Source organism: Oryx dammah, unplaced genomic scaffold (genome assembly GCF_014754425.2).
Source record: "Oryx dammah isolate SB20612 unplaced genomic scaffold, SCBI_Odam_1.1 HiC_scaffold_26, whole genome shotgun sequence".
NCBI lineage: Eukaryota > Metazoa > Chordata > Mammalia > Artiodactyla > Bovidae > Oryx > Oryx dammah.
In genome coordinates this window covers 35,335,408-35,346,672 of record NW_024070210.1, presented here as the reverse complement: position 1 = coordinate 35,346,672, position 11,265 = coordinate 35,335,408, and the positions used below count along the sequence as shown (strand labels likewise).

The window sequence follows — 11,265 nt, the reverse complement described above, 5'->3', positions numbered from 1 at the left end:
TGTTTCACTTTCATGCATTGGAGAAGGAAATGGCAACCCACTCCAGTGTTCTTGTCTGGAGAATCCCAGGGACGGGGGAGCCTGGTGGGCTGCCATCTATGGAGTCGCACAGAGTCGGACACAACTGAAGCGACTTAGCAGCAGCAAAACAAGCTCTGAGAGTTAAGGCTAATTCAGGACAGAAAAACTTTAGGTTAAACTAAATTATAGCTATTAACTCTAATTTTCATCTATAAAACATTTAACTAAAAATTCCTAGAACACATGAATACTAAAGCAGTATTTCACAAAGGCATTTCTTGGAGAGCCATGGAATATTAATGGACATTGTATGGAGGGAAAAAAGTTCCTTAGGAAAGTGTATTTGTGAAACATTAGGATAAAACAAGTTTAAACAGTTCTGTGATAGAGCATTACTGAACATCTAATAACATAAATTATAATTTTCAAAGAAGGTAACCTAGTTTGCAGTGTTTCCCAAATTCATACGACCACAGAAAGACTGAAGAAACTGTTCGACCCTATTACTTATTACCTTACTGTCTGACATCTTTCCACTGGGGTCACAAACATTCTCCAGGAGGCCCAGATTTCCTTCTGCATCAGTATAAGCTATTTGAGCACAAGTAGGATGCCATGACAGGCCACAAATCGCATAACCTTTCTCATGTTTCACCCTAAAAATTAAAATGTAAGCCCTTAAAACCTTGTCAAGAAAATTATAAGCTATCCATTTCTGTAGATAAATTTTATTTAGCAAAGTTTTGATAAATGTATTTATTAGTGTGCATTTTAACAATCTAATGATCACAAATTTGAAATGTTTAATAATAAAGCAAAAATCTAATAGAAATAAGCAAAAAAGAGACAAAAGATTTACTGAATCATACCTTTCAATGCAATTTTTGGTTTCCACATTCCAAATTATAATTAAACCATTAATACTCCCTGCAGCTAAATACTGTCCACAAGGAGACCAGGTTACTATATTCAGTGTCTAGTAAAGAAAAACAATTAATAAATAACTATTTTATATAATTTGAAACTAAAAAACTCATTTTATTACCAAATTCAAAATTTTATATCCAATTTTTATTTAAATCTGATACACAAATGGCAAGACAAAGTTTATTTATTTTTTAATGTTCTTTTCCAGTAATATTTAACAAAGTAATAGCAGCTACTAGTTTGTTTATCATCAGAAAATTACAAGAGCACAATTTTAAAAACAGAATCTAAGAAATGCTTTTATCCTGGAGAGACAACACAAGTTATCCTCTTAGCAGTCATCAAGATGAAGAACCAGGAAGTGAAGTGAGTCATACTAAGAAGCATAACTGCTGACCTACTGGGCCTCTGTTTCCTAACTGCAAAATGGGTAGAATGAGAGAAAAGAGGGTGAGGGTGACAGAGAGACATAGACCAACAACCTTTCCTATTCTAAAATTCCAGGGTCTAATAAACAAGTCTCAAGGAAGTTCACTTAACAATAAATGCTTACTACTAATAATGTGACAGTTATCTATTTTAATACTATGCTAGGCATTTGACTTCTTACAAATTAAAAGATTTTCTTATCAAATTTCACAAAGGAGAATGGTCAAATAGGACCTAACAAAGACTTAGCTACTGTCCAATTATTGGCTAAATGAAGAAAGGCTGAGGGGTGGAAGATGGAGTTCTTCTCCATGTCCAACAATATTTAACTGTAATTGTATTAAAGCAAAGTATGCAGTAAATATTCCCATTAGCCTCTTCAAAGTATCACTTACAAAACCTACCTGAGAGATGAAATCATCTGAAAGATCAAACTGGTTACTCCAAGTTTCTCTTCTATATAGCTTAACAGATTTTTCCACAGGAACTGCCAGTAACTATTAGGAAAGATAAATGATTTAAATAGAAGCTGACATTAAGTTTAAAGAGGAAAAAAAGCAGAAAATTCATCCAAATAAGAGCAAAGCTATATTTTAATTGGCAAGTAACCAAACTCAGAAGGTTACTTAAAATCCTAATAAGCAACGAATGGGTGATGATCACTCAACTGCTTGTATTGAAAAACAGAGCACTTATAATACTCGTATTTTTAATACCATTTCTTAAAGCATATGAGCACTTTGGATCTAGAAATTCATCTTGGCCTTTCCTGGTGGTCCAGTGGTTAAGACTCTGTGCTCCCACTGCAAGGGGTTCAAGTTTAACCTTTGGTCCTAGTTTCACATGCCACAATGTGTGGCCAAACAAAAAAAAATTTTTTTTTTAAATTCATCTCATTTGCTGGAAGGAAAGAAAAGAGCCACAATACTTTGTGTATCTTAGAAAAAGGAAACTTACCTTCTTACGTATTCTTCCAAAGAAATAGATTAGTTAAAAATGACGTATTCTTTTCACACTTACCAAAAAATGTATTGTTTTTAAAATTTTATTGTTTCATAAGCAAAGAAAAATACATACCAGATTTCTCAACTATCACTTTAATGCTGAATGTACTCATAAAAGTTTCCATGACACAAAAGTGTATACATTGAAAAGTAACTCTCTCTAATCCCTAAATCCTATTTTTACTTCCCAAAAGCAAAGAACTTAAGCACAGTCTATACAAGAATGCATTATGTACATATATGCAAATAGAAACAATAAACAGCATTCTATCTACTATCTGTATCTGCAGCTCTATAGCCTGATGTTTTTAGTATTTCTAAAGATTGAGTATTCCCTGTGAAGACACAGATATACCTCATTCTAACAGTTGCAGGGTATTCCACTCCCAGGAATAAACACCACAATTTGACTAATTCTCTATTAAAGAACATTTAGGATGTTTACAATCTTTTGCTACTACAAATAATGATAAGACATTTTTGCCATATTGATACATAGTGCATATGTGCCAAATATATCTATAGAATATATGCCTAGAACTAGTTCTATTGTTCATGCATTCCAATAAAAACTGCCACATACTCTTCCATACAGTTTATATCAACCCTTTGAAGTTTGAGCATCAGACAAATGAAAAATAGATGATCATGTTTCAATTTGTATTTCTTTCAGTATGAAAGCAAGTGTTAGTTGCTCAATCCTGTCCAATTCTTTGCAACCCCATGGACTGTAGCCCACCAGGCTCCTCTGTCTGTAGAATTTTCCAGGCAAGAATTGGAGTGGGTCCCCATTCCCTTCTCCAGGAGACCTTCCAACCCAGGGATCAAACCCAGGTCTCCTGCATTGCAGACACATTCTTTACCATCTTAGCTACTAGGGAAGTCCTTAGTATAAAAGGCTGCATGTATTTTCATATGTAAAAGCCATTTGTGTATCTTTTTCTATACACTGTCTGCTAATGTCCTTGTTCATCTTTTTATTGGGATCTTACTGATTTATAAGAACTCTTTGACTATCAAAGAAATGAACTCTAAATCATAATTATTTCAAGCTCTCAGTTTACATTTGTCCTTTGCCACTGAAATATTTTTTTTTCATATTACCGAACTTATAAATTTTTTCTCAAAATTTTCACATACACGGAGAATTTGGAAAACAATACAGCAAATATTTATATAATGAGATTCACCATGTGATAGGAAGGCCTCAAGATGGTTCTCAGTAATTCTCACCTCCTGGTATTTATGCCTTTTGCCAGTACCTTTATTAAATCTCCTTTTCTTCACCTTTATAATATACTAACTTCCCACATATGCTTGATCTACCTCTCTGTTTAATAGATATTTATTCATGAGTAAGCAGCAAACTTTTAATTTCCATAGCACATTATATATTTAACTAGATTTCACCACTTTTCTTTTTCAAAACTTTTAGTTTTCCATATGGTTTTAGAATAAGTTCTTTGGTCCCCCTAAACATCTTACTGATATTTTATATTGAATGTTTTCAAGACTATAAATAATTTAGGTAATACCTGATATAGTAATATCAAAAATTCATTTTAAATAATGGGATATATTTTTAATGTACTTTTCTAAATATTTTCATTTGCAACAACATGGATAAACCTGGAGGTATTATGCTTAGTGAAATAAGTCAGAGAAAGGCAAATACTGTATGTTATTACTTACATCTGTAATTTAAAAAATAAAATAAGTAAATAAAATGAATAAATAAAACAGAAACAGACTCACAGATAAATAGAACAAATTAAGTGGTTACCACTGAGAAGAGAGGCAAAGTGCAAAAGAGGGGCTAGAGATTAAGAAGTACAAACTATATTGTATAAAATAAATAAGCTAAAAGGATATATTGCACAGGGGATGCAGCCAATATTTTATGTAACTTTAAATGGAATACAATCTACAAAAATTCTGAATCACTATGTTGTACATCTGACACTAACGTAACATTGTAAATCATCTATTCCTCAATAAATAAGTAACTTAGAAAAAAGAATGGGATAAATTTTTTTCTAAAGTTTTCTTTTACTCTTCTGGGTAGCATGTTTCTCTTTATTTGGCTCTTACACGTTTTTTGGAGTTTACTCCAAGTTATTTTATCTTTTCCCACCATAGTTTCTAAATGGCTGCTGTTTATATACAGGATTGTTACTGGTTTCATATATTAATTTTGCTTCCGACTACCTGATTGAATTTTCATATCAGTAGTATTTTTCCCTCAGTTGATTTTCTTGGGATACAAGCATTTTCTTGTATACATTCTCCTTCTCTTCTTTCAAATGTCTCATATCCTTCCATTGTCTAACTGTATCAAGTACCCCCAAAATGTTAAACACTAGTAGTAAAAGTTAACATAACAAGACTGTTTCCACATTGTTTCATTTAGAAAAATAAAGGGAAAAAAAATAGAAAAAAAGACAAAAGTTGAAACGTTTCTTAAAACTTTTCAATAATAATTAATTGGCTTTTAGCTCTAAAATTTATAGAATAAATTAAATAGTTACAATTAAAAAACTATTCTTACACTCAAAGGCAACAAGGACCAAAACACATAAATAAAACAAAGGTTGAAAAATAAGAGTCACTCACCTTCCCACTTTTTGGCTGCCAAGCAAGTCTGCAGATTGATTTTGCATTTACCACATCATTGCATTTTTGTAGCAGTGGCCAACTAATAGGAGATGTCTAATTAAAAAAAAAAAAAAAAAAAAAACAGGAAAATCCAAGTCTTCTGACTGAAAAATAATCATTTTAAATAAATAAAAATGAAAAATAAAATGCAAAATAAAAATTTATTTCCAAAAAAAAAAAAATAAAAAAATAAAAAAATAAAAAAAATAAAAATTTATTTCCCTTTATGAAAATTCTCCCCAAAAGATAAGCAGCACTAAATACATTTAATAAGTGGTTTCTTCAAACTGATACATCACTCAGAAAAAAAGCAACTTAATTCACTTTAACCTAATTATAATACAGTATTCGATTTACCTAAGTTCCTTTAAGTTTTTCAGAATTATAAAGAGCACAAGTCTTAAATAATTAACTCAATAAGAGTATTTCCTATGTAAGATAAGCAAACAATATACTCACTGAATAAACACAAACAAAAACCCCCAGTACATTAAAATCTTAAAGTAACTATGAAAAGAAACTTGAGAGATTTACTGTAAAATGTCAAGCTGTCAAAGCCAATTCTTTTAAACAGTTCAAACATGAGGGAAGGGACTGTGGCTATGAGCTGAAGCGTATCTGTAGGGGATGTTTTTCTCATCAGCCACATCATCCCCACAAATGCCAAGCCTTCTCTGATTGCCTCAGGAAGAATTAATTGTTCCTTCTGCTGATCCAGAAAGCACTTTCTTCATACCTCTTTTAAAACTACTATCAGGCTGGGTTAGAATAAATTGTGTGACTCTCCAAATCAAGTGTGGCCCATGTCTTATTTTTGAATCCCCAACATCTAGGGACCAAAATATGGTAATTAGTTTGTAAATATATAATGATCAAATTTCCCTTACTGAGTTACCAAACCTAAAAATGAAATATAAATCTGTAATTTCCTTTGTGATTGGGTACAAAATCAATTAGTCTTCAACATATTTACTTTTGAATAGATTACCGTGGAATTCAATCACAAAACCAGTATTTTATGCTACTGAAAAGAAACGAACTATGAAGGAAAAGAACTACTAATTTGGCCCAATAATACCTTATGTAACACCCAATATATGACCAAATAGGCAAACAGTTTTAAATTCAAATTGATGAGTTTACCTGATCTGAAATTTGCCACACTTTGACAGATCCATCACAACTAGCTGATGCCTGCAGGAATGAAAAAATAGATTTCTCTATAGTTAGAGCCATAATACTATATGGAAACTGGTTCAAACAGGCTTTTATCAATTGCACGAAATTTTATGCTAATTTTCTTACAGCTTTAAACATATTCATCAAAAAATGCAAAAAGAGGAGAAAAAATGATTACCAGAAAGATGTCCTTAGGGTCAAAGGAAAGACTTAAAACAGGGGCATCATGTCCTCGAAATGTTTTCTGTTGGCTGCAATCCATCACATCCACAATTTTGACTAGAAAGTCACTAAGAACAAAAAGAGTAACGTATATCAATAAATGTCAATGCAAAGGCTCTCAAAAGCTATGACCCAAATATTTCAAAAACACAAAAGTAAATGCCATCATTTCTTTGTAGCAACATGTGAAATCTGGCACCCATATCTAATAACTTACCTTTTAGTTTTGCTCTATGCTGCTGCTACTAAGTCGATTCAGTCATGTCTGACTCTGTGCGACCCCATAGATAGCAGGCCACCATGCTCCCCCATCCATGGGATTCTCCAGGCAAGAACACTGGAGTGGGTTGCCATTTCCTTCTCTAATGCAAAAAGTGAAGTCGCTTAGTCGTGTCTGACTCTTCACGACCCCATGGACTGCAGCCTATCAGGCTCCTCCGTCCATGGGATTTTCCAGGCAAGAGTACTGGAGTGGGTTGCCACTGCCTTCTCCTTTTGCTCTATAAAGATGCTATAAAACATAACTCAAGGTTTCCTATATGTTCAATACAAACACTTTTAGGAAATGGCTTCCTTAGTTAAATCTTAAGCTTCTATTATTTGCTAATCTAATTACGGTAATAATCATTTTTAAAAGCACTATGCCAGCACTGCCCTGGTGGTTCAGTGGTTAAGAATCTGCCCTGCAATGCAAAGGACACTGGTCTGACTCCTGGTCTGGAAGAGGGCCGCAACTACCCACACCGAACTACTAAAGCCCACTCGCCCTAGAGCCCATGCTCTGCGACACGAGAAGCCACCACGATGAGAAGTATGCACATCCCAACAAACAATCGCCCCTGCTTGCCACCACCAGAGAAAGCCAGTGTTCTGCAACAAAGACCTACCATAGCCAAAAAATTAAGTAAATCTTAAAAAAAAAAAAAAAAAAAAGCACTAGGCCTTTTACTCCAACTCAGAAATTCACCAATTACACTTTCCTCCTATGACAAATAAGCATCGAGAGAAACAAAACTCCTAACTGTACAGTGTTGCTGCTAAGTCGCTTCAGTCGTGTCCGACTCTGTGCGACCCCATAGACAGCAGCCCAACAGGCTCCTCTATCCCTGGGATTCTCCAGGCAAGAATACTGGAGTGGGTTGCCATTTCCTTCTCCAATGCAGGAAAGTGAAAAGTGAAAGTGAAGTCGCTCAGTCATGTCTGACTCTTAGTGACCCCATGGACTGCAGCCTACCAGGCTCCTCCGTCCATGGGATTTTCCAGGCAAGAGTACAATGTAGGTTCTATCTAAAATAATTTTTAAAATTTTGTATCCAACTATCATCTTTCCTCAGTCTTTTCCAATATTTACTTAGCAGGCTGTCAACAAAGCAATATACCTCAATTCACAAAGAAGCACTAGTTTATCATCAAAAACCTTTACCAGAAAAAAAGACTAAAATATAATAATTAAATAACAACAACAAAGAAGGACTAGAGTCCTGAAAATGTTATCCTGAGTCCAATGAATGAGGCCATTTTGTTCTAAGATTATTTCATTTTCTGATACCAAAGAGCCTTACCTAGATCCAGCAGCAATTTTTGTACCATCCCCATTAAACACCACATGGTTTGCATTTGTGGTGAAGCGAGTCAATATTCCATCCGGAATTCCTTCAGGAAATGTGTGCACTTGAATAGTATTGTTAGATACTGCAGTGACCAATTTTCCATTCTAAAAGAAAAATAAAAGAAACACTAGTAAAAATGAACTAATTGGGAGTCCCTCAGTAGTTAAAAATCTTGTAAAAAACAACAACAAAAAATTTACAAATGTAATCCACACTAAGAGAAAAATAATCACTCAATGTACAACTTTTCTGAAATAGCTATTAGCAAGAAAAACTTATTTGCTGTCTTTAGAAAATTTAATTCCCCCTTCATCAGCCCAACTTTCAGCCTCTGATTTTTCTTGTACTTCTGCCAAGAAAAATAATTAAATAGTGTTTTATGGATTCCCAAATGTCACAAAAAAAGAGACTCTGACAAGAAAGCATAGCTCGTGTCAATGAGGGAACAACACAATGGACACGCTATCAGTGCTGCCCTATGTTCCGGAAAACAAGCATCAGATGTCTTTGTGGAATAGGGTGAAGTCTAAATGCAGAATTCACTGCTCCCTTTTTTTTAAGCACACCACATAGCAGGCAGGATCTTAGTTCCCTAAACACGCATTGAACCCAGGTCCCCTGTAATGGAAGTACAGTGTTTATTTAGTATTAGAAAAACACCTGAATACATAGAAAATTTTAGGATCTGAATATGATCAGCAAACACTGTTGTTCTGCAGTTTTTAGCTAAGAATCATAAAACGTTAAGGATCTGCCCTACCACCTTAATTTTTATTACTTATCCAGGAAGAATTAAGTCCTGATGGGCAAGACACAGTCTACCAACCCCACATACAACTTAAAATATCATATGGTCAATTTATTAATTTATATTGAATAATAACTGCCAAAAAACACAAACTACTCAAGTTTGTTAACGAACTTACTTTACCCTACACCAATAGGTCTTAGCCGTATTTGCATACTTGGGATCTCTCAGCTTATCTGCCACATCTGCTCCCATTCTAATGGGAAAAGAACCTGGTAATACAATGGCAAGTTACCATACAGCAGTATTTGGGGAGATGTATCCATCTGTTCAAACAACAGTACAGACAATTCAAATTTGAACTGTGATAAACACCTCTGAGTTCAATTACTGGAACACTGGTGAAAAATACTGTTTATGCCTGTTTGCAACTACTGTATATAATTAAAAACCCACATTAAACTAAATTGATAATGTTGAAGATAAGCTAACAATAATTTAAATGTGAAAATAAGAAGAGAATTAACAAAAAACTATAACCAACTCAACACAACACTGATGGTGCAAAGTGTTCTTTGGCCAAACTGTCAAAACACCAACTATTTATTTATGTGCATGGGCAGAAATTCTGCAACCTGGCTATTCTTTACTTTGCAGACAGATTTCTTAGTAGAATACTAAGCATCCTCAGTTATCTCCAGTAAAGAATCTTGGTAGTTCTTTAACACAACTTTAACTAGCCTTCTATTCATGTGGAAATGTTAAAATGCATAACTACACTAACTCCCTTGCAAGCCAGGAATAAAGGCCTTGCTTTGAAGTCATTTTCAAACAAATCTATTAGGAAATCAACTCACTACCAGTATATAATGTCAACTAGTAAAAACGAAAGAAAAAAAAGAAACCATGAAAGGATCAGAGCTGTGTTCTGGACCAGGTCAAGACTATTCTTTTTCTTGGTACACAAGGAGGAAGGAACCCCAGTAAAGGATGACTTGGGCCCACTGTGTTCCTTACTAGCCATTTGACCTTCCTATGAGCTTTGATTTTCCCAGAAAAAAAAGGCCGTGTAAAATACTAGGCAAGTATTAACAACAGTTAATTACTCACAGATACATTGATACATCCCACTTTTACTATTTTGGAGGGTGGTACTTTTTTTCTGCTTTGTTCTCAATTAAAGCACCTAATTATATTTTCCTTATAACCTATTATGCTTTAAATGAAATACATTGCAAAACTGTCAACTTTGCATGGCTATTTGGAAACATCTTTCCATTGAAGTATTGGGTTAGCCAAAAAGTTCATTCAGGCTTTTATTTTACGTTATTGAGACAGCTAAAGCTTAGGCCAGTTGATAGGGAGTCCAAGGACCCTCAAGGAGGAGGAGGAGACCAACATTCTTTATACATTCTTTTGCATTAAAGCATCTAGTCACATAGACTCCACAAACAATACATCTTGCTCACATGTTATGTTTTTTTCTTCTTTTTTTTAACTCCATGTTAATGATTATAATGGTAACCACATATCTTGTCTGAGAATCTGTTTTTCCCTCAAGACCATTGTAGGAATACATCCCCCCCTAGCTAATCCTGTGTGGTGTTATCTCAAGATGTATGTTATGGCGGGGGGAAAGTCCAACAGAGCTTTTACAACCTTGAAACAGTTTTTCAATTTATTCTTAGTGACAAATTAAAAGTATGTAACGCTCTGCTCAAACTGATGACAAGAGTATTTTCTCTACCCCCTTCTGATGTCTATGTCAGAAACCTTCTCTGCTCCTTTTCAATAAACTCTCTTTGCCACAAGCTTTGAGTGATTCCTGTTATTTCCATGAGGGAATTCTTCTCCCCACAAGAGCCATGAGCTGGGTAGAACACAGCCTGCACTCTGTGGCTTCACCACATCAGAACTGATTTCGTCTCATTATGAAACCAGAATGAACTCTGAGGCCAACCCTACACGGTCAAGCCTACACGGCCAACCCTACACGGCCATATACTATACTATAAATTCCATTCCTAAAGCCAAACATTTTAGCACTTAACATGGGACTTCTAGTGGGCTGAATGATGTTGATGCTCAGTCCCTAAGTTGTGTCTGACTCTTTGTGACCCCATGGATTGCAGCACACCAGGCTTCTCTGTCCTCCACTATCTCCCGGAGTTTGCACCGCTCAAATTCATGTCCACCAACTTTGTGAGGCTATCTAACCATATCCTCCTCTGCCACCCCCTTCTCCTTTTGCCGTCAATCTTGCCCAGCATCAGGGTCTTTTCCAATGAGTCCACTCTTTGCACCAGGTGGCCAAAGTATAGGAGTTTTAGCTTCAGCATCAGTTCTTCCATTGACTATTCAGGATTGATTTCCTTTAGGATTCACTGATTTGATCTCTTTGCAGTCCAAGGGACCCTCAAGTCTTCTGCAGACCACAATTTTAAAGCATCAGTTCTTCAGTGTTCAGTCT

At 34.9% G+C, this 11,265-nt stretch overlaps 1 protein-coding gene across 1 annotated transcript in view; it reads right to left on the bottom strand.

Annotated features, from left to right (window-relative positions):
* WDHD1 (WD repeat and HMG-box DNA binding protein 1) overlaps positions 1-11,265 on the bottom strand; it is a 50,752-nt gene that overhangs the window by 32,589 nt on the left and 6,898 nt on the right. Inside the window, exons 4-10 of the mRNA XM_040226395.1 lie at positions 8,000-8,151; positions 6,394-6,505; positions 6,180-6,230; positions 4,995-5,090; positions 1,782-1,874; positions 891-997; positions 536-677 (exon numbers count right to left, since the gene is read on the bottom strand). Of these exons, the coding sequence (XP_040082329.1) occupies positions 536-677; positions 891-997; positions 1,782-1,874; positions 4,995-5,090; positions 6,180-6,230; positions 6,394-6,505; positions 8,000-8,151 (753 nt within the window). The remainder of the gene's footprint in view (positions 1-535; positions 678-890; positions 998-1,781; positions 1,875-4,994; positions 5,091-6,179; positions 6,231-6,393; positions 6,506-7,999; positions 8,152-11,265) is intronic.